At 52.0% G+C, this 22,324-nt stretch overlaps 1 protein-coding gene across 2 annotated transcripts in view; it reads right to left on the reverse strand.

The window, feature by feature from the left end:
- The window catches only part of TREH (trehalase), a 23,741-nt gene continuing 1,417 nt past the window's right edge, over positions 1-22,324 (reverse strand). Inside the window, exons 2-20 of one of the 2 annotated variants that reach the window (XM_034665903.1) lie at positions 22,129-22,182; positions 21,703-21,881; positions 19,164-19,296; positions 15,223-15,333; positions 14,762-15,122; positions 4,921-5,021; positions 4,640-4,784; positions 4,467-4,554; positions 3,608-3,708; positions 3,368-3,460; positions 3,131-3,247; positions 2,901-3,023; positions 2,641-2,690; positions 2,349-2,543; positions 1,563-1,780; positions 1,199-1,310; positions 731-843; positions 432-485; positions 1-184 (exon numbers count right to left, since the gene is read on the reverse strand). In XM_034665903.1, the coding sequence (XP_034521794.1) occupies positions 32-184; positions 432-485; positions 731-843; positions 1,199-1,310; positions 1,563-1,780; positions 2,349-2,543; positions 2,641-2,690; positions 2,901-3,023; positions 3,131-3,247; positions 3,368-3,460; positions 3,608-3,708; positions 4,467-4,554; positions 4,640-4,784; positions 4,921-5,021; positions 14,762-14,844 (1,746 nt within the window). In that variant the 5' untranslated portion in view covers positions 14,845-15,122; positions 15,223-15,333; positions 19,164-19,296; positions 21,703-21,881; positions 22,129-22,182 and the 3' untranslated portion in view covers positions 1-31. The remainder of the gene's footprint in view (positions 185-431; positions 486-730; positions 844-1,198; positions 1,311-1,562; positions 1,781-2,348; positions 2,544-2,640; positions 2,691-2,900; positions 3,024-3,130; positions 3,248-3,367; positions 3,461-3,607; positions 3,709-4,466; positions 4,555-4,639; positions 4,785-4,920; positions 5,022-14,761; positions 15,123-15,222; positions 15,334-19,163; positions 19,297-21,702; positions 21,882-22,128; positions 22,183-22,324) is intronic. The other variant, XM_034665904.1, reaches the window with a different exon arrangement.

Raw genomic sequence — 22,324 nt, forward strand, 5'->3', positions numbered from 1 at the left:
TTTAATGAGGCAGACGGGGCAGGGAGGCCCATCACTGTGGCAGGAAGCTGGGCAGGAGGCTGAGCAGAAGGGCAGCGGTGAAGCAGTGGGGCTCCAGGAAAGCTGTCTGGGTCCCCGAGCTCAGCCGGTCACCATAGCGGTCCAAGAGCATCAGGACCACTCCATTGGTCCAGCCAAAGCCCTCCTGGAGAGAGACCGGACCAGTGAGGCAAGATCTCTGGGGAAGGCCCCACATCCTTTTAGGGGTAGTGGGATCCCCACACAGAGGCTCTAGAACTGCCTAGCCCCAGGGGTACAAAGGAGCTCCAGTCAGCCTCCTCCCTGTGGACCCACATACATGGGAGGAGACAGAGGCCCAGAGAGGGGAGGTCGTAGCCAGTTGTGGGGACAACAGAGCCCTGGAGTTCCCAGGAGGATGTGGGCTTACTCACCTGAACTTCATACTCTCCTCCACCACCTGGCTGACCACCGTTGCTGATGTCATACTGGAAACAAAAGGACAGGCTCTAAGGGTGGGCACTACCCCAAGGCTCCCCACCTCAGCTCTCCAGGCGGAGCAAGAAATGGGAGCCCCTTTGGGAGAAGCTGCTCTGGCCTGCAGCTCTGACCCCTGCAGTGCCCAACAATGGCCACTGGGCGTCACCACTGTCCCTGGGCTTGGCAAAGCCTGGCAACCCCCACCCCTACTCCCCCAGCTCACCAGGAGGCTCAGGGCTCAGAAGCAGCTCACCTTCTCAAACATGGCTGACCTTTGGGAGTAGACCTCAAAGTTGGTTCGGATCCAATTCTGAGCCAGCTGGAAAGCCACTTCCTGGGCCCGAGGTGAAGGAGACTTGGCCAGACCTAGACCCCACCCCAGGTAGGACCCTGAATCTCCTGAGTCCCCATCCCAGGGGGAGAAGAGGCCTGAGCCTCACTCTCCTCAAGGAGGGAGAGAGGCCTGGGCCCTAAGACCTCCATCGTGAGCCACGTGAAAAGCCAATGTGCTCCTTCCCCAGGGTCCGGGTTTGGAGGGAGAAAGGAGGGCTGGTTCCCTCTATCAAAGGTCTGCTGAGTGGGAAGCCAAGAGAACAGAAGAGCCAGAGAAAGACCCCCACGTGCTTTGTTCACACCTCCCCAGCCCCAGGAGGCTGGCCCTCCAGATGCAAGGGGGGGAAGGCCCTGGGATATGCCCCATCCCCGCATCCCTGCTCCCTACCTCTGATGACCAGGTCCTGCAGGGGGGCCCAGGCATTGGGGAAGTCCCACTGCTGGCCTGTGTTCTGCAGAGAGGTCGGGATCCCGTACTGGTAGGTCAAGATCTGGCTGTCTTAGAAGGTTCCAGACATTTCTAGGACTGTGGGCGGGGGCTGGATGAGGAGCCAAGAGGCTGGGCCCTCCTCAAGCCAGATGTCCCCCTTCCTGGGCTTTCTCTTCTTGGCTCACAGCTGCCCCCTGGTGGCTGCAGCGGGACCTGCAGGCTCAGACCCAAGGGTGGAGCAGTTGCCAGAGGTCCCTAGCTCAGACTGAGAGAGAGGGCAGGTGGTGCTACCCCAGTATACCAGCCCTGCTGCCCCCCTCACCTCCAGATATTTCAGGGCCTTGTCCACGGCGTCCAGGTCAGAGAAACAGCCGGACCAGAGAGGAGTGAGGTTGGATGGGTAAAACTCTAGTTTCTTCTTTCCTTTCTCAAGGTCATAGTCAAACCAGGCACCTTTCTCTTCATCCCACAGGATGGCTCTCATGGCAGCCATGCGCTGTTGCCGCAGATCTCTGTACTTTGTGGCTTGGATGTCGTTCCCTAGGGTGACACTGTCTTTAGGTTGAGCACCCAGGGTGTCTGACCTTGGGTCCCATGCCTTCAAGAAAGAGGTCAACTTTGGCGTCCTCTTGTCGTCCCCCCACCCCCACCCGAGGGCTAGAAGTCCTGACCTCAGGGGACATGCAGACCTGGAGCCCACACTTCTGGCCTCTAGGAGCTAGGAGTTCCTGAGCCACAGCCCTTGTAGGGCCCTTAGGACCTGCACTGGCCCGCTCCCGGGTCTGTCCTGGGAGGGCACTGGCTGTGTGTATTTCCCTAGCTCCAACAGGTCCAAGGACAATTGTTTGAGGAGAGAGAATGGAGGGAGTTTGAATGTGTGGACGCAGGTGTCCTCTCACAGACCCTTGTAGTCCCTCCCAGTAAGAAAGCGAGGGCGAGAGGAGAGTGGGCTCCATCTGTACTCCTGCCCTAGCAGTGAGGTACGGAGCCGGCCAGGAGGCTGGAGGCCCTTCACTCAGGGTCCTATTTCCAGCTCCACAGCCAAGGCTGAGGTAGGACGCAAGCTGGGCGAGCACCCCTTCCCCACCCCTCCCGCTGGTGCGCTCACCCAGTCTGGAGTAGAAGTTGCTCATCAGCTCCTCTGCCTGGCATAGGAAGGCGTTGAGGTCAACAGGCACGGATTTGCTGGTCCGGATGCTGCTGAGCAATGTGGGGTCTGGGCCTCCGACGAGCCACCGTGAAGAGAAGTCCCAGCCAGACTCGGCCCCAGCCTTGAGCTCAGCCCACAGAGCCTCCCGGTCCCCTGTGAGGACAAGGCAGCAGGGGATGGGGGACCAGGGCCTGACACCCAACACCAGGCTCCCAGCCCCGCCCTGATCCCTGACCTTGCTGCCGCTCACCTTCCGGCAACGTGTCTGCCAGCTTGGCATCTTTGCTGTACGACTCTGGCCTGGAAGAGGAAAGTGGGCATCCCGGCACTAGAAGGGTCTCAGCCCAGGCTGAAGGCTGAGCCATGTTGCTTCAACTGCCCTTGGATTGACCTTCGTGGGCCTTGGATTGCCCAGGGCTTTCGGTATCAGCATCTGAGAGGCAGGGCTAAGCCATGGCCCTCAGAGCAGAGTGAATAACAAGAGACAGAGGCTGGCAGGTGGCTCCTTACCTGGGTCCCCCATAAGGGACAGCATAGTGATTCAGGACGTAGCTCTTTCCCCCCAAGCTCACAGAGATGGTCCTGTTCTCCGTCCAGAAGTCCAATTCCAAGGCTAGGGTCCCGATGTTGTCCCTGGGGTGGAGCCAGGCACCGCTTCAGCCCAGGCACGGCCCCTCGTTCCCGCCCTGGGAGGTCCCAGGCAGGGGGGCCTGCGGGGCGGCAGGGGACCGGGTGCCCACCGGAGGAAGGTGGTGTCGTCGGTGTGGGTCAGGTAGCTGTCCATCATGAGCGTCAGGAGTGGGGGCTGGCTCCGCTGCAGGTAGTACACGCGGGCCCCGTTGGGGACGTGGCCGTAGCTGCCGAGAAGGACACCGGCTGAGGTGCGTCTGCCCAGCGGCCAAGGCCAAGGCCAATCCAGCGCCAAGCCCGTGGCACCCGCTTCTCCGCCCCAGCCTTGAGGGGCCCGCCCCCCTTACATCCGCACCAGGTCCAGGAAGTTCTGCAGCATGCCCTTCACCGTCTCGGGCATCTCAGAGAGCAGCAGCCCCTCCATCACCCAGTAGGAGTCCCTAGGGACAAGGACAGCTCAGGCACCCTCCATGCCGCACTCCCCCCTCGCCCTACACACCCGGGCCAGTCAGGGTGCCCCCCTCTGCTCGGGACAGCCCGCTGGCCCCAGGCTCCCCGACCCCCGCCCTGCAGCCCTGGCCGCTCACCAGTAGTAGAATTCGAGGAAGCGCCCTCCAGGCACGATGAAGGGGTGGGCCGAGTAGATCAGCGAGAACTGCTCCGGGTGGCTGAGGACCTCTGGCTTCACCTGCAGTCGGGACAGAGGGCACAGAGAGCCCACGGGCCCCACCGTGTGGAGGCCCTGGCGGCCGGTGCAGGAGCGCTGGCTCTGCTGCAGGTCAGCCGTGTGGCTTTGGGCAAGGCCGGAGCCACCGGGAGTCGGGTCTGCTCGGCCCCCACATGCCAGCCTCTGGAGTCCCTGCTAACTCAGCCTGGCCCTGGCAGGTGCTCACCAGACAGCGACTAGTATTAGGACCAGGGAGGGGGGGGACCGTTTCCTCCACTCCCCTTCTCCTGTCTCTGCTGCCACCGCCAAGCCAGGCCCAGAAACCCAGGGCTCCCATCCTCTGGGAGGACAGGTGCTGTGCAGCCTTGAGCAAACCACTGCCCTCTCTGAGCCTCAAGGGAGAGAAAGCATCTAAGAATATGCTGACCACAGCCCATAATCAGCAGTGGCAACTGTTCCTGAGCACAGTCCTGACCTGATTAGCTCGGGAAAGAGAGAGCCTTGGTGGGCAGCCTGAAGTGGCAGGACAGGCTAGTTTTGCTGGGGGAGGGGGGAGGATGGTGAGGGCTTCAGGGAGGAGGTGAGAAGTTAGAAGTAGACGTTCCCTTCTCCCTCTCTAGAAATTCTTTCTAGAGAGCTCCATTCAAGGGCTCAGTGGCTGGGGGACTGTCTTCTTAGGAAATGCATCCCAGTCTGTGCTCTAAGGGCAGTGTGGGCCCCAAGCTCGCAGCCCCCTCTCCCAGCTCCATCCCCCTGGCCAAGACCCAGGACATGGATACCTTCTTTCCTAGTTTCTTCCAGAGCTGGTGGAGCTGTTCTCCCCAGGCTCGCAGCTTGGGGTCAGAGATCTTCTGCAGGAACCGGGGGCTGGAAGAACACCAACCCCACAGGGTTCAGATAGGCGGGCAGGCCTGTCCAAAGGGCCCCCTCCCGTCTTCTGTCCAGGCGGTACCTGTCCTTCCAGTCCTCAGGAGTCCAGGATTGCAGTTCCTGCCCCACGGACTGGAAGTGCTCTTGGATGAATGCCTGCAGCTGCTGCTGGGGAATGCTGTGGTTGTGGGCAGCGGCCAGCTCACCGAAGCGCTGCAGGACCTGGTCTGGGGTCCAGGCAGCAAAGAGGGGTCAGATGGGCCCCAGGATCCCCTCCCGGATGGAGGCCCCTCTCTGCCTGGTCTTGCCCTCAGTCATCTTTGGTGTCTAAGCTTCAGGAGGTGGGGCCCCCCGGTGCCTCACCTGGAGCCGAGGACAGTGGCATGTCCACGAACTGCTTGTCATCCTGGTAGAGCTTGGCCATCTGCACTTGGTGCAGGAGCTCCCCGTGGCAGTAAATCTGGCTGTAGACAATGTCGGGGGGGGGGAGGTCAGGTCACCACCATTAGGGGAGAAGGCAGGCTCGACTCTGGACACGTTCCCTGGATTGGCCCGGGGCTCTGTGTGAGTGTGCGGGGGGGTGGGGGGTGGAACGTGTGTGCACCACGTGTGGTGGGGGTTTGTGGGTGGTGGGGACAGAGCCTGCTGAGAGAATGAGGAGCGCCCTCTGCAGTAAAGGACCTAAACAAGGGCCCAGGCCCACACTGGTTGGTAATTTGGCCCACTGGACACACAATGGACAAAGGGAGATGACCACTTGATTCAGTGACATGTCAGAAGGCGTGGGACCGACTCTGTACAGAGGCCCTGGGCGACACTGACCAGAGGGCTTAAGGCAAAAGCCTGTAAGTTACACCCAGGGGCAACTGCGGAGACCTAGGGCCAGAAAATTTGCGGACATGGTGTTCGATATACATCACTCGGAGACAGTTACTAGCCTGTATTGGGTGTTTATGGAAACTATCTCTGAGGAGATAGTTATCTCTGAGGAGATAGCCTGTATTGGGTGTTTATGGAAACTATCTCTGAGGAGAGCAGCTATTCCTGTGACCGGAAGTAGCCACAGTGTCCTGGGTGATGTCCTTCATACATGGAAGGGGTTTACACAGGAACATGCTACACGAGGACCGCACGGGCAGGTGGCCTCTTTCCCACGGGGCTGCGGGAAGCAGCGGGGGAGCTGCGGGAGGAGCCCTGCGGTGGCTCCTCTCTCCCCAACCCACAGAATGCTGCTTGGCTGCCGATGGCAGCGCCAAGACCGACAGACTACCTCGTTAGGAAGGCTACCGCACTCTGACCGACTGATGGGAATCTTTGAAGTAAGAACAAATCAGCTCAGTGGGCGAAACAGCATGCTCTTTCCCTTGCGGTGATGGAAAAAGTGAATGTGAAAAGCTCCTGTGTTGATTTTAAGTAGACTGCATGCCCAGCCTGGAACCCAACACGGGGCTTAAACCCACGACCCTGAGAGCACGACCAGAGCTGAGATCAAGGTACGGATGCTTAACCGACTGAGCCACCCAGCCACCCCTATGCTGGGGTTTTGATGGACTCGGGGGCTGCGAAAACTGGACTAGGAAAGGGGATGCTCGTGCAGGGCTGGAGCCCTCGGGAAATCACTTCAGAAATTCCAGGGGCCCACTCAAGCAGCTGTGCATTCCTGACTGTGGACAAAGATGCTTAAAACACTATGTTGGAACAGAAGGCACTGTGCCAATTGGGTCGATGGGCCAAGAGACGTGTCAAATGGACCCAACGTGTTACATGCCACCTCAGAGCACGGGCTTGACAGGTAACCCGAACAGGCAACTGACCCATCTGTGGCCTGAAACGGGGAGAGAGGAAAGCATGAAGTGTGGGCTTACACAGCGTCAAAAGTGTGTGCTCATACCCAATATAGGGCGGGGCCAAAGGAGGGTCCCCACTGGATTGACTGGTCTGCTTTTCTCGGGGATATGAGGAGAGGCTGATGGCAGGACTATGCAATCCTTTCCCACATCATCTCCACTTACCTTGAGCCTATAGGACCCGACCTGCCACTACGGTGTCAGAAGCATGAATGACCCCTAAGCAAGAGACTGTACCTCTCTTTCCAAATCTTGATGCCAGAGTTCCCAAGGGTCTAATGGGGCGGGCTGTGCCCATGCCCCATGTGGCTAAGTGGGGGCTCACAGTGAAGGCGGCTGTGTTGCCCAGGGGCAGGAACAGCCCCTCATTCCGGGCCACGTAGCTCTATCCTCTATGGCTTTGCAAGACTGGCCAGGCTGTCGGCGATCTGGATGAGAACAGTGGCTGAACCCGACGCCCCTTCCAAAGGGGGAAGGGTGGAGTGAAAATCAATGCCACATGGAGAGGAGAAATGGCAGCTGAGGGCAAAGAGATGAATACGTGGGTATTCAAGGTAAATGGGAAATCTGGCGCGCCATGAGTGCCCGGAGAGAGAGGTTACGGCGGTCCTTAGCACAACCGTATGGGATGCCTGAAACGGTCAGGCCCTGTGCCTGCCATGCCCAGCCTGACTTTGGAACCTGACAACGTTGATGGAAGCCTGCAAACAGGGCTGCCGTCGCTCTGGGAGACATTCTGGTCTCAGGATATGCTGAGCTGCACTGTTGACGACTGCAGGCGACCTAGTGACAGGCCAGTGTCTTCCCACGTCAAGTTTTTAGATTACACCTACCACGGAGGGTATCACCTGGGAAGGCATTTCCTCAAACTACTCCCTGTGGAGTCTTTGGACTGGGTGGCCTACAGCTCTTGGCAGATTTATTGCCCTGTAACTACAAACCTTGAAAATCAAATACTTAGGCCCCTCATTTTGGGCTGCCTGGGTGGCTCAGCCAGCTGAGCATCTGACTATTTATTTTTTTAGAGAGAGAGAGAATGTGAGTGCAGGGAGGGGGCGGAGGGAAAGGGAGAAAGAACCTCAAGCAGACTCCACGCTGAGCACGGAGCCCGACGGGGGGCTCAATCTCTTGATCACCCAACGAAGCCACCCAGTCAGCCCAAGCATCTGACTCGTGATCTCAGCTCAGGTCTTGATCTCAGGGTCGTGAGATAGAGCCCTGCATTGGGCTCTGCACTGAGCCTGGAGCCTGCTTAAGACTCTCTCTTCCTCTGCCTCTGCCTTTCCCCCCATGTGCTCTCTCTCTAAAAAAAATGGGGGGGCTTTGGGGGCAATAGGTCCCTCATTGTGGAACAAACTGAATTTGCTTTTAATGAGGAGAGGCATTCAGAGGAAAAATATTTATTAGCTAGAATAAGCAGATTAGGAGTTTTCTTCCAGGAGGAAAGCAAAGGCTGGGAATCAGGCTGAATAGACGATGAGGCTTTAGTGAAAGGGGACAGGCCAAGGCAACAGATAAGGCTGGGTAATGCCAGGTCCAGCACTGGGAGAGAGCCTGAGCCCTCAGCCAACAGAGCCTCTTGACTATTTTAACGCTGACTGAAGCCAAAGTAGCCATGAGGCAATGGCCTTCCATACTAGCTAGTGAGACTCAAGAGCCGTGCCTGTGGAATCTTCTAGACCTGCAAACCTAGTTCTGTGGACACGTGTACTTGAGCCTGATGTGCTACGACTGCCCTTGCTCCAGGAACAGATCAGAAGAAGACACTCCCTGTCTACAATCAGCGGGGACAGGAACTATTCTGAATAGCACCTGTGTCCTCCCCTAGGAAGAAGGTGGGCCCTGCTATGTAACAGCACACAATGACACAATGGAGACCAGTCTCAGTGTCAGCCTGCGAGCTGAGACAGGGTGACTAGCTTTGCCTCCAACAGACTCAGAACCCGGAAATAACTAATAATTTGTTATAATAAACAATAAAATCATGGCTACTTTTAATGATGCCCGTCCATAATAATATTTGGTACAAGGGCAAGGTCCGCGGAGAAGGCACAAAGGATACCTCTGTAACTCTTTCAGTTTGCTCTGTAATGGAACCCCAATGTACTATGACCACACCAGGATCTGGTCTAATACTGGTATTATCGATATGATTCAACCACCTTATGTAAATAGGCCACGTGATAATACTGATACTGATGCCTGCATATGTTCCGAGTCGGAGTTAAAGCCTCCTAAACATAATACCAATGGGAAAGGACTGGCCCAAGGAAGAACTGGATTTAGCTCATTTCTGTGCTAAGCAGTTCTGCACAAGTTTATCATTAAGATACAAACAGTGGGGGCACCTTGGTGGCTCAGCTGGTTGAGTGTCCGACTCTTGATTTCGGCTCAGGTCATGATCTCGGGGTCCTGGGATCGAGTCCTGCATCCGGCTCCTTGACCAGCGGGGACCCTGCTTCTCCCTCTGCCTCCCGCTCCCCCTGCTTGTGCGCTCTCTGACAAATAAATAAAAATTTTTAAAAAATGACTACCTAAGCAACAGTGCCAGTGTATTACCACCTCGCACCGTGGCAGGCATAACGTGGGAAAGGAGAGTCGGGACTACTAGAGTCTCACACAGTCACCATTAGTCTGGTCCAGCATCACAGGACCAGAGCGTCTCCTGACGAGGCCACTCAGGTTTGCAGGCTTCTGTTTGCTCTTGTCAGGTTCCAAAGCAGGAGAGGGCTTGGAAATACACACATTCACCCTTTCAGGCATCTGAAACCAAGAGGCACCCTTGGTTTAGCACCCCTTCTCCCGCTATATTATTATCAGTCCATGTATTCATTCCTTTATCTTCAGCTACTAGTTCTCCTTCTCTCCACTGATATCCAAACTCCTCTAGTTTTGAAAAGGACACTGGGTTCGGCCGCTGGTCCAGACCACAGGCAGCGATGCTGGTCCAGGGAGTGCCTCCCCGCGGCCCCCTGCCGCTCACGTGGAGTGGTGTCACGTGGGTTCACTTCGAGAGGCCCATTCCTACCCCTAGGCCTGAGTGAGGCCTAAAAGCCGCTTTCAGTGGCCCCCATTTAGCCAGATAGGGTGAAGGCACAACACACCGCATTGGGCTCTTAGGAATTCAGACATAGTGGCTTAAGGGTAGGGGTCCATCTTCTTACCGAGGAACCATCCCTGCTTCTGACGCGTGTGGCTGCTGCCTCGGGCCTGGCACCTCTGCGTCGGGGAGAAAAGGAAGGTTGAAGTGATGCGGGGGAGAAAGAAAAAAGTGCAGTCGGACCATCTTCTTCCTCCCACGTGGGAAGAATCGCATGGTCACACCAGCCTCCTCTCCACCCCCTCCTGCCTGGATTCCCCCAGAAAAGTGGAGCGATCTATACTGGGAGTCCCTGACGGCAAGTGTGAGCACATGGCCCTTCATATCTGTATCTCCGCGTATCAGACAGCCAACGTTCTAATGGTCCCTCCCAGCTCTCTCTCGAACCATTGCTCGGAGGATGAAAGAGTGTTCCCTGGTCTGAAAAAATGTGACTCAGTGGTCCAAATTGGTGTGGTATCTTCTGGTCTGGTCCTTTGACAGTATTTTGAGCATTTACAGCGACACCTAGTGCAGTGTGTCTGCTCCGGCCGGTGAGGCTGCCGGGGTCTCACCGGCCAGCTCCATGCGTGTCCTTTCCCCAGGGAACCTGTCCGGTAGCCCGTCTCTTCTGTTGACAGAACAGCTCTTACTGGCATTTTGTGCCTCGGGGGGTGCAGGGGCCATGCATGTAGACCCGGCCCACCTCTGCACGGCTGCAACCTCCCAACGTCCCATCGGGTCACGACCCCACGTGGCACCTCACGTGAACACGCCGGGATACCCACTTGCTGGCTCTAATTACTCTCCGATCTAGAACGGGGGTTCTTCTGACGGGCATAAGGCGTTCTACTCTAAGGAACTCCTCAAATTCCCGGTGACTTCTACAGGACCGCGCCACACACGGGCGAGGTTTCTATAGACCACTTTCCCATTGCCCTTCTGCCTGACCATATGGCCAGGATGGTGGCCACTAAGAGTAGATAAAAACCCAAACACAGTGGCAAAGAGTATGCAGTTCAGCCCACCAAGCTGATTTGGTGGTTTTGTTTTTGTTTTTTTTAGATTTTATTTATTTATTTGAGAGAGAAAGTGTGAGTGAGCACGAGCAGGGGGAGGAGTAGAGGGAGGAACAAGCAGACTCCAGCTGAGCCTGACTCGGGGCTCGATCTCCGGACCCTGAGATCATGACCTGGGCCGAAATCAAGAGTCGGACACTTAATCTACTGAGCCACCCAGGCTCCCCTGGTATTATCATCTCTGGTCACAGCAGCAGCCTTTCAGTGCTGTCTGTTCACCTTGGAACAACCATCCATGAGCCAAGCAGCCCTTTGTTGGTCCATCAAGAGTTGTTTGGCCCCGTCCATGGGGCAACAGAATCCAGCGCTCCTCAGGTGGTTCCGAAGTCAGTTCTAGGGGAAAAGAGTCCACCTGCTCTCGAACTCATGCAGTAAACTCTACGTACCCCCAGCAGCATGCTCCTGCATAAACCATGCATCATGGAACTCTCCCGGGCACTGCCCTCCCTCTTAGATCATCACTTCTCCACCCAAGATAATACTGGTGTTTCAGGTTTTAGGATTATCTTATGTCTGGGGGCGCCTGGGTGGCTCAGTCGGTTAAGCATGTGACTTCGGCTCAGGTTCTGATCTCAGGGTCCTTGGATTGAGCCCCGAGTAGGGCTCCTTACTCAGCGCAGAGCCTGCTTCTCCCTCTCCTTCTGTCCCTCCCAACCCCCCAGCTTGTGCTCTCTCAAATAAATAAAATCTTTTTAAAAAGAGGTTATCTTATGTCCTTCAGAGGGGCAGTCTCAATATCTGACAACAAGCTACTAATGGCCTCCCAATGGACATTTTTCTAGTCCAAAGTCTGGCAGGCGTGCTGGGAGGGGCCCCAAGGCTTCTGCTGTGAGCCGCCCTCTTCGCCCCACGGAAGGACAGGATCTGTGTGGCCTCAGGCAATCTTACTGGCGCCCACTTGGCATGCCCAATCAATACAAGAAGCACCAGTGTGACGGGCAGGTGCACAGGTCTCTTGTTTCGTAACACTAGAGACTGGAAACGTTCCTCGCTCAGACACAACGTCCACTCCTGTGACGCATTCAGGCACAACAGAGGCAATCACTTCATATGAAAAGTGTTCAAACGCCAAAGAAACTTTGACCTTAGTCCCTTTGATCCTGGTTCCCACCTGCGGGTTCACAGACAGGTTTGGTTTTACAATACTGGGTATTACAGGTAAGCATTCCCGCCAGCCGCCAGCCCTGATAGCCACTCCCAAAACACGTTCGGGGGAAGGGGAAACCAGCCCTCGACAGCAAGTCTGTCTAAACATTCCAACTTCCATCCCAACATTCACCTTAATCCCACCCTCTCTTGCATTTCTCCGTCCTCTCACTCTGACTAGCCCCTTTTAGGGCTTCTCATGTGCTCCTTGCACCACACTGCATGCGACCCCACGGCACAGAGTCCAGAATCTTCTCTACCCTCTGACCATTTTGCCCACTCATATGCGTAACACTGAGTCCCCAGCAGGGGACAGAGCTAAGGGACCCTAAGCTTTTCACCAATCTTTATCCTGATTAAATTGCGGGACCTCTGCCTCAAGAGATGGGAGGTCAGGTTTCTCCTCATTACCATCTTTGCCTTGCAAAGTTTATTTATTCCTCCAAAGTAGGGTGAATAAAACAGATTTGTTTAGGTCCCTTGCATTTCGGGGGGGGCCTGCAGGGGTTCCCATTGGTCCACTCAATTTCTAAGAAGTGTTGCATTAACACCTTTGTTTTGACCCTATTCACCCCATTTCTCAATGACTGTTTAAAAATTCCACGTGCTGGGATGGGTCCATTGGCTCACTCCCTGTCTATCCTATTCTCCTGGAAATCAGTCTAGCCTGCTTCATTATTTGTTGTTTTACAATCATTTTTTTTCCTTTGGAAATGGCTCTGAGGCTAGTGACCACACCTCAGGCCAGCCAGAAATGGGATCCTCCCCTACACATGCCTTAGGCAGGGGCCCCGAGATGAGAGGCTGAGGTTTGGACTGGCCAGAACCGAAGCTCGGCCCATCTCTCACTTCCATTTTTGCTATTATAGGATAATAATGACCCACGGATTGCATTTTTAAATTTTTTCTTATTATTCCGCATTTTCTTAGGCATCTAGTGAGCCAACACTCTGGGCGTTAGACCTGTCCTCTCCATGCTTCATTGATAACTTTCACCTCCAGGAACCGATCACAACACAGCTGCTGTTCCAAACCACGGGTGACCCTGCAGCCATCCAGGACCCAAAGGGTGCTCATTCCCTGTCCTTTCATCCTGCTTTGCCTGAGCCCCACGACCCAGCCAGGCAAGGTCCTTCCAGCAAATCACACATTTTCTTTTTTTTTTAAATTTATTTTTTATTTATTTTTTTAAAGATTTTATTTATTTATTTGACAGAGATAGAGACAGCCAGCGAGAGAGGGAACACAAGCAGGGGGAGTGGGAGAGGAAGAAGCAGGCTCATAGCAGAGGAGCCTGATGTGGGGCTCGATCCCATAACGCCGGGATCACGCCCTGAGCCGAAGGCAGACGCTCAACTGCTGTGCCACCCAGGCGCCCCCAAATCACACATTTTCTGAGACCAACTGCAGTACTACAGTCCAATCTTGGTACTAACCAATGAGCTCAGGCCAGAGGCACAGTCCCCCACAAGACAGCCCTTGGTCCAGCTAACAAGGGGCCCCAAGCTACATCCACTTCCGACCAACTGGCTACAAATTGGAGGCTCCCCCAAACCCATCGAGTTCAATAATGTGCTGACTCACAGAAGGACCAAGGGCCGCCCAGTATCACTTGGACTTAGAGACCTGGAGATGGAGTAATTAAGATTGGCCATGCAGATACTCCACGCCTCTGTCCCAAGCCCCAGCGAAAACCCTGAACGTGAGGCCCAGGTGAGCTTCCTGGTTGGCCATATTTCATGCGTGTTGTCACACATGCTGCTGGAAAAGGTAAGTGCTATTCATACAAATCCACGGGAAGAGGACAACTGGAGCTTGTGTTTCTTCTCTCCTAGACCCTGCCCTATGTGCCATTTACCTTTCCTGATTTTAATCCTCATCCTTTCACCCAAATACACGTAACAGCGGACAGAACTATTTGGTGAGCAGTCAATCACCGGAGCTGTAGGCGGTCTTACCACCCCCGGACACAGTCTTCTTTCCATACTTTTGGCAACCCACCTCATGCTTGACAAAACTCGATCACACAGCCTCTCTGAAATCCTTATTACAATCGCTCAGAACAAAATCTATGAATCATCCCAGGTAATCCCCTTTCGTTTACAGTCCACTATCATCAGCGAGTCCTATCAGCTCCCCCTGCAAGATATATCCCATCCTGAGCCACTTCTCACCTTTCTGGTCCTACCACTGGCACCTGAGCCCTGGTCTTCCTCTCTCCCCTGGCCTGTTCCCACCTCTGTCCTGGCCACAGAGGCCTTCTTGAGTCATGACCTCAGAGTCTTTGCACGGCAGTTTCCCTGCCTGGACGGTCTTCCAGATCTGCACAGAGATGGTTGCTTCCACAGTTCCACTCGCACGTCTCCGCCGCAGACACCGTCCACTCCAGCCCACCTGAGACACCCTCTGCGCACCCCGAGCGGCTCCCTCACCGCAGCTGACGTTTAGCCGCGCTTCTATCAGTACTCTCCTTGCTAATTATGTCAGGTCCACGAAGACCTTGTTTCTCTTGTTTGCTGCTACAGCCCAAGAGACACAGCGAGAGCTCAAGAAACCCATTTAAATGAGAAACGGATGCCCTGTGAGCCTAAGGGGCAGGACAGGGTCACTTACTGGTCTTATTTGGGGGAGGGAACTATGGCTCTGGAAAGAGGTTTGACTTGGCTCTTGGTCACCGAGGTCAGAGGTTGAACTTAGGAGCGATTTTTGGGCCCTAACATTGCCTCTCACCTCCAGGCTGGGGAAACCGGAAAATCGGCAGAAACTTGTTCCCCAGAACAACCAGGAGAGCCCTGCAGTCTGAGGAGGAGCTTGGGGCCAGGGGCAGAGGGCGGGAGGACACTGGGCAGCTGGCGCCTGCATCAGGAGGCAGCCCCTGTCCCCAGCACTGGAGGTCCGGTGGTGGCCAGCACAGAGCCCGCTGCACCAGGGAAGCTAATCTCCTTCCTTCCCCTTCCCTCCCGAGGGCTGACCCCCCCCCCCCCAGTGCCTGAGATCTCATCCCAACCTCCTGACCCTGGCCTTCCTGCCCCAGCCGCCTTCTCCACTCCTACCTGTCACAGGGTGGGGGCAGGGCGCCCTGCGACCCCAGTCCCAACAAAAGCAAGAGACACAGCTCCCGAGTCTTCGCCTGCATGGTGGCTGTGGCCGTGGTCCTGGAGTCAGCTCTGTCACCTCTCACTCGCTGGGGTGCATTCACCCACCTACCTCGGGCAGCCAAAGTCCACGTTTGGGGCGTGGCCGCCTGAGGGGCTGGATGCCAGGTCTGTGCACTGCAGCTTGCTGCTCCTGGGCTCAGCTCACAGAGGCCAACACCTGACCCCCACCTGCTACTTGTTCTCCTCTTGTCTCAGTCTCCGCAGGGGCAGCCTGCATGGGCCCTTCCCTGAGTCACGTGGTGGGGTGGCAGTGGGGCTGTGGGCACAGAGTGTCAGGGGTACAATTAGGTCACACATCTGTGACCCAGATGCCCAGTGGCTTGGGTGGCCCCAAGGCGACCACTGCAGAGAGTTACCTTTTCCTTTAACATTTCAAACAGAATGGCTCAAGCTTCTGTCCTGGGTGTGGCGTGAGGCCGGGGCACGCGAGGAGGCCGCAGCAGTGCTCTTGGATTGATGGCTCAGGCCTGAAATGACACAGGGGTGGGGGTTGGGGGAGTGTGCACGGCAAGGTACGTGCTATGACCTGGTCACCACCTGAGATTAGTGACTGTGTGACCTTTCCTTTAGGACTCAGGCTTGCTGTCCACACCCGAGCAGCGTCTGCCATGAACTGGCCCTGTCCCTCCCCACCGGAAGGGTCACCTCTGCCCTGTTAGCTTGCCCCACTCCTTCTGGCCACCCCTGCCTCCAGAGGTTACACTCTTCCTTCTTTTTTCCTTTGGGTATTTTTTTAATTTAAATCCAATTAATTAACATATATTCAGGGATAGAGTTCAGTGATTCACCAGTTGCACGTAACACCCAGTGCTCATTACATCACGTGCCCTCCTGCATGTCCATCACCCAGTTACCCCATTCCCCCCATCAACCTCCCCTCCAGCAACCCTGTTTCCTAGAGTTAAGAATCTCTAATCGTTTACCTCCCTATTTTCATCTTATTTTTCCCTGTCTTCCATGATCCTGTTTTGTTTCTTAAAATCCACAAATGGGTGAAATCATATAATTGTCTTTCTCTGATTGACTTATTTTGTTTAGCATAATACCCTCTAGTTCCATCCACATCGTTGCAAATGGTAAGATTTCATTTTTTTTGATGGCCGCAAAATATTCAAATGCGTATACGTATATATATTGTGTGTGTCTGTGTACATATATCACACCTTCTCTATCCATTCATCTGTGGATGGACATCTGGGCTCTTTCCACAGTTTGGCTATTGTGGACACTGCTGCTACAAACGTTGGGGTGCAGGTGCCCCTTTGAGTCACTATGTTTGTATCCCTTGGGTAAATACCCAGTAGTGCAATTGCAGGGTCATAGGGTAGCTCTGTTTTTACTTTTTGAGGAACCTCCATACTGTTTTCCAGAGCAGCTGTACCAGCTCGCATTCCCACCAACAGTGTAAGAGGGTTCCCCTTTCTCTGCATCCCCACCAACATCTGTCGTTTCCTGACTTGTTAATTTTAGCCAGTCTGACCGGTGCGATGTAGCTCATTGTGGGTTTGATGTGTATCTCCCGGATGCTGAGTGACGTGGAGCATTTTTCCGTGTGTCTGTTGGCCATTTGGATGCCTTCTTTGGAGAAATGTCTGTCCACGTCTTCTGCCCACTTCTTGACTGGACTTATTTTTTGGGTGTTGAGTTTGAGAAGTTCTTCATAGTTCTTGGATACCGGCCCTTTATCTGATATGTCATTTGAAAATACTTCTCCCATTCTGTAGGTTGTCTTTCGGTTTTGTCAACTGTTTCCTTTGCTGTGCAAAAGCTTTTTATCTTGATGAAGTCCCACTAGTTCATTTTTTTGTTTCCCTTGCCTTTGGAGACGTGTCTAGCCAGAAGTTGCTGCGGCCGAGGTCAAAGAGGTTGCTGCCTGTGTTCTCCTCAAGGATTTTGGTGGATTCCTGTCTCACATTTAGATCTTTCATTCATTTTGAGTCTATTTTTGTGTATGAAGGAAATGGTCCAGTTTCATTCTTCTGCACACGGCTGTCCAATTTTCCCAACACTGTTTGTTGAAGAGACAGTCTTTTTCCATTGGATATTCTTTCCTGCGTTGTCAAAGATTAGTTGACCGTAGAGTTGAGGGTCCATTTCTGGGTTCTCTATTCTGTTCCATTGATCTATGTGTCTGTTTTTGTGGCAGTACCATGCTGTCTTGATGATTACAGCTTTGTAACAGAGCTTGAAGTCTGGAATTGTGATGATACCAGACTTGGTTTTCTTTTTCAACATTCCTCTGGCTATTCAGGGTCTTTTCTGACTCCATACAAATTTTAGGATTATTTGTTCCAGCTCTGTGAAAAATGTTGCTGGTGTTCTGATAGGGACTGCACTGAATGTGTAGATTGCTCTGGGTAATACAGACGCTTTAACAATATTTGCTCTTCTAAGACATGAGAAGCTTCCTTCTTTTCTTTTTAAAAATATTTTTTTGTGGTTAAATAGATACCACATAACATCTGCCAATTCAACCATTTAAAGTATTATATTCACAGTATTTCCCAACTATCACCACTATTTATTTTCAAAACCTTTTTTTTTTAAAGATTTATTTTAGAGGGAGGGAGGGAGAGAGAGCGCAAGCACACACAAGCAGGAGGGGCAGAGGGAGGAGAGAGAATCCCAAGAAGGCTCTGCTGAACACGGAGCCTGATGAGGGGCTCAATCTTCTTACCCTGAGATCATGACCTGAGCCAAAACCAAGAGTCAGATGGACGCTAACCAACTGCAGCATCCAGGCACCCCATCAAAACTTTTATGTCATCCCAAAGATACATTCTATAACATCAAGCAGCAAGTCCTCAGTCCTTTCTCCCCATGGCCCCTGGAAACCACTATTTTATCTTCTGTGTCTATGAATTTACCTGTCTAGACACTTCATGTAAGTGGAATCATACAATTCGCGTCCTCCTGTGACTTCTGCAGTATTCCTTGTAGAAGTCATTCATCTCCTTGGGTAAGTTTATTCCTATGTATTTTTTTTTAGATGTTTGCACATGTGATGGCTTCTTAAATTTCCTTTTCAGATTGTTCTTGGCAGTTGTATAGAAATACAACTGATTTTTGTGTATTAATCTTTTTTTTTAAAGATTTTATCCATTTATTTGACAGAGACAGCCAGCGAGAGAGAGAACACAAGCAGGGGGAGTGGGAGAAGAAGAAGCAGGCTCCCAGAGGAGGAGCCTGATGTGGGGCTTGATCCCAGAATGCCGGGATCACGCCCTGAGCTGAAGGCAGACGCTTAATGACTGCGCCACCCAGGCGCCCCTGAGTATTAATCTTCTGCCTGTGGCATTGCTGAATCTGTTTATCAGACCCAGCAGCCTTCCTGCGGATCTTCTGGGGTTTTCTATATATAGAATCACGTCATCTATGGAAAAATACTTCCTTTCCAATTTGAACGCCTTTTCTTTTTCTTGTCCTGTTGCTTTGGCTAGAACTTCTGGTACAGTGTTGAATAGCAAAGGTGAAAGTAGACATCTTGTCTCAATCCTGATTTTAAGGAGAAGACTTCCAGTCTTTCACCATTGAGTGTGATACTACAAGTGAGTTTTTCATGAATTCCCTATATTGTTCTGTAGAACTTCCCTTTTATTCCTAGTTTTTAGAATGTTTTTATCATGGAAGGGTGTTGGGTTTAGTCGAATAACTTTTACGCATCGATAATCACGTAGTTTGTTTCCTTTGTTCTATTAACGCAGTACATTACATTGATTTTCTTACGCTGAATGGTCCTTGCATTCTTAGGATAAATCTCACTTGCATGGCATATAATCCTCTTAATATACTCTTGGATTTGGTTTGTTAGTATTTTGTTGAGGATTTTGCATCCCATACATAAAAGATACAGGCTGTAATTTTCTTGTGAGATCTTTATATAGCGTAAGCATCAGGTATGGCCGGCCTCATAGGAATTAGGAAGTGTTTCATCCTATTTCGGAAGAGTTTGTGAAGGGTTGGTGTTAACGCTTCTTTATTTTTGTTACTTTTTATCTTATTTATCTGAGAAAGAGAACAAATGGAGGGGAGAGGCAGAGTGAAAGGGAGAAACAGGCTCCCCACTGAGCAGGGAGCCTGATGTGGGGCTTGATCCCAGCGCCCTGAGCCGAAGGCAGATGCTAAACCAACTGAGCCACCCAGGCGCCCCTTGACTCTTATTTAGATGTATGGTAGAGGTGGCCAATGAAGACCTTGGTCTTGGAATGTATTAGGATTCTCCAGAGAAACAGAAACAAAAGAATGTGGAATGTGTGTGTGTGGAGAGAGAGAGAGTTTTCTTTAAATTTTTGCTTACATGATTGTGGAGGCTCTCCAAGTCCAAAATCTGCAAGCTAGGTCAGCAGGCTGGAGACCCAGAGAAGTCTAAAGGCAGTCTGGTGGGCAGAATTCCCTCGTCTTCCAGGAAGTCAGTGTTTTTCTATTAAGGCCTTAGAGTGATCAGATGAGGTCCATTCATAATATGGAAGGTATGAAATGAATAAAGGAAAATCTCATTTCAGAATATAGTTGGGAAGTCCTGAAGGGGCATACTTACAGAGGTGCCACTCTTCAAAGCTGACTTTCTATATTCCAGCAGGAAGAAAGGTTTTTTCTTTTGCCCAGCAACCCAGCCAATGAGAATCACCACAGCTCAGCCAATGAAAAGTCACTACAACTATGAATTCTTGCTCTTTGGAATGGAGTGTCACTCCAAACTGCCCCTCCCAACTTCCTTCTTTCCTCTGTTAAAGAACACTCCTCCTCTCCTTTGTTGTCTGGACTTGCCTGTGGTTTGCAAGCCCTGAATTGCAATTCCTCTGCTATTTCCAAATAAACTCATTTTCCTGTAAGCTAACTGGCCATTTTATTAAGGTTGACAAGGCTAATTTACTCAAGCCTCCTGATTTAAAGGTTAATCTCATCTAAAAATACCTTTCTAGAAACATCTAGAATAATTTTTAACTAAATACTGTGGTACCTTGGCTTAGACAAGCTGATACATAAAATTAACCATCACGTGGCGTTCATTGTCAGGGTTTTATTATAATCTCTTTACTTTTATAAATCTGTGGAGATTTTCTATTTCTTCTTGCATCGGTTTGGATAACTTGTGTGTTTCTCGGAATTTGTCCATTTCGTAGTGGTTATCCAATGGTTGGCACACAATGTCCACAGTTTTCTCTATTTTTGTAAGATCCGTAGTGGTGTCTCCATTTTCATTTCTGATTTTAGTTATTTGTATCTTCTTTTTGTCTTTGTCACTTTTTTCCATAGCTAAAGATCTATTTTCTTGGGGCACCTGGGTGGCTCAGTTGGTTTAGTGTCTGCCTTCCACTCAGGTCATGATGTCAGTGTCCTGGGATTGAGCCCCGCATCCGGCTCCCTGCTCAGTGTGGAGTCTGCTTCTCCCTCTCTCTCTGCTTGTGCTCTCTTTCGGTCAAATAAGTAAATAAAATCTTTTAAAAAAAAATTAAAAAGATCTATTTTTTTTTCAAAGAAACAACTTCAGGTTTGATTTTCTCTCTTGATTTTCTTCTTTTTTTTTTTTAAAGATTTTTATTTATTCGACAGAGAGAGAGACAGCCAGTGAGAGAGGGAACACAAGCAGGGGGAGTGGGACAGGAAGAAGCAGGCTCATAGCAGAGGAGCCTGATGTGGGGCTCGATCCCATAAAGCCGGGATCACTCCCTGAGCCAAAGGCAGACGCCCAACCGCTGTGCCACCCAGGCGCCCCTCTCTTGATTTTCTATTCTCTGTATTATTTCCTTACATTCAATCTTTATTTACTCTTGATAGCTTTGGGTTTAGCTTGCTTTCTTCTAATTCCTCAAGGTATAAGACAGTTTATTGATTTAAGATCTTTTGTAATGTAGACACCTGCTCTCGTAAATTTCCCTCTGAGAACTGCCTTTGCAGCATCCCATAAATTTTGGTATGTTGTCTCCTTGTTTCCATTCATCTCTAAGTATTTTCTAATTTCCCCTCTTTGTGATTTCTTCTTTGACTTTTTGGTTGTTTATAAGTGCGTCAATTTCCACATTTTCCAGTTTTCCTTCTGTTATTCACTACCAGCTTCATTCCATTATGGTTGGAGAAGATACTAGCTATAATTTCCATCTTTTAAAATTTACTGGGACTTGTTTTGTGGCCTAACATATGATCTATCCTAGAGAATGTTCCATGTACACTTGAAAAGAATGTTCATTCCACTGTTGTTGGGTATGGAGTTCTATATATACTAGGTCTAATTGTTTTACGGTGCTGGTCTTCAATTTCCTTTATGATCTTCTGTCTAGATGTTCTACCCATTAAAGTGGCACTGAAGGCTTCAACTATTAACATAGAACTCCTAATCCCTTCAATTTGTCAACTTTTACACTCTCGCCCTGGGATAGCAGTGGTCTTGGCAGGGCTCCCGTCCTCTCTGAGCACACAAAGCTTACAAAATAAGTGCCAGTATTCCTGTACTGTTTTCAAAAGTGCCCAGGGGCATACACTAATACATTCAAATTTGGACTCTTTGGAAAGGATAGTTCAGGGAGGCAGTGTTTGAACCCACCTCCCTGCCTTCCTTCACAGCACTTTGGGCCCACTGTAGCTGGGAAACCGGGGCTGGGTGATTTTCAGTATTTGTATGCCATTCAATAGAACGATAAAGCATTTGGAGTGCATGTTTGGGAGGCCAGGTTGCATGGGGTATGGGACTGTGTCCTCACAAAACAGGATTTCCTCCTTACTGATGTTCCAGGAGGGACAAGGGCCCAACCCATGACTTCTAGGTTCCTACCCTGACCCCACTCCAAGGATTGGCTGGGGCATGGAGGATGAAGAGGCAGGAGAAGGCAGGGACTCACAAAGAAGTTTAATGAGGCAGACGGGGCAGGGAGGCCCATCACTGTGGCAGGAAGCTGGGCAGAAGGGCAGCTGTGAGGCAGTGGGGCTCCAGGAAAGCTGTCTGGGTCCCCGAGCTCAGCCGGTCACCATAGCAGTCCAAGAGCATCAGGACCACTCCATTGGTCCAGCCAAAGCCCTCCTGGAGAGAGACCAGACCAGTGAGGCAAGATCTCTGGGGAAGGCCCCACATCCTTTTAGGGGTAGTGGGATCCCCACACAGAGGCTCTAGAACTGCCTAGCCCCAGGGGTACAAAGGAGCTCCAGTCAGCCTCCTCCCTGTGGACCCACATACATGGGAGGAGACAGAGGCCCAGAGAGGGGAGGTCGTAGCCAGTTGTGGGGACAACAGAGCCCTGGAGTTCCCAGGAGGATGTGGGCTTACTCACCTGAACTTCATACTCTCCTCCACCACCTGGCTGACCACCGTTGCTGATGTCATACTGGAAACAAAAGGACAGGCTCTAAGGGTGGGCACTACCCCAAGGCTCCCCACCTAAGCTCTCCAGGCGTTGCAAGAAATGGGAGCCCCTTTGGGAGAAGCTGCTCTGGCCTGCAGCTCTGACCCCTGCAGTGCCCAACAAT

The sequence above is a fragment of the Ailuropoda melanoleuca genome, chromosome 8, assembly GCF_002007445.2.
Source record: "Ailuropoda melanoleuca isolate Jingjing chromosome 8, ASM200744v2, whole genome shotgun sequence".
In the NCBI taxonomy this organism is placed as follows: Eukaryota; Metazoa; Chordata; class Mammalia; order Carnivora; family Ursidae; genus Ailuropoda; species Ailuropoda melanoleuca.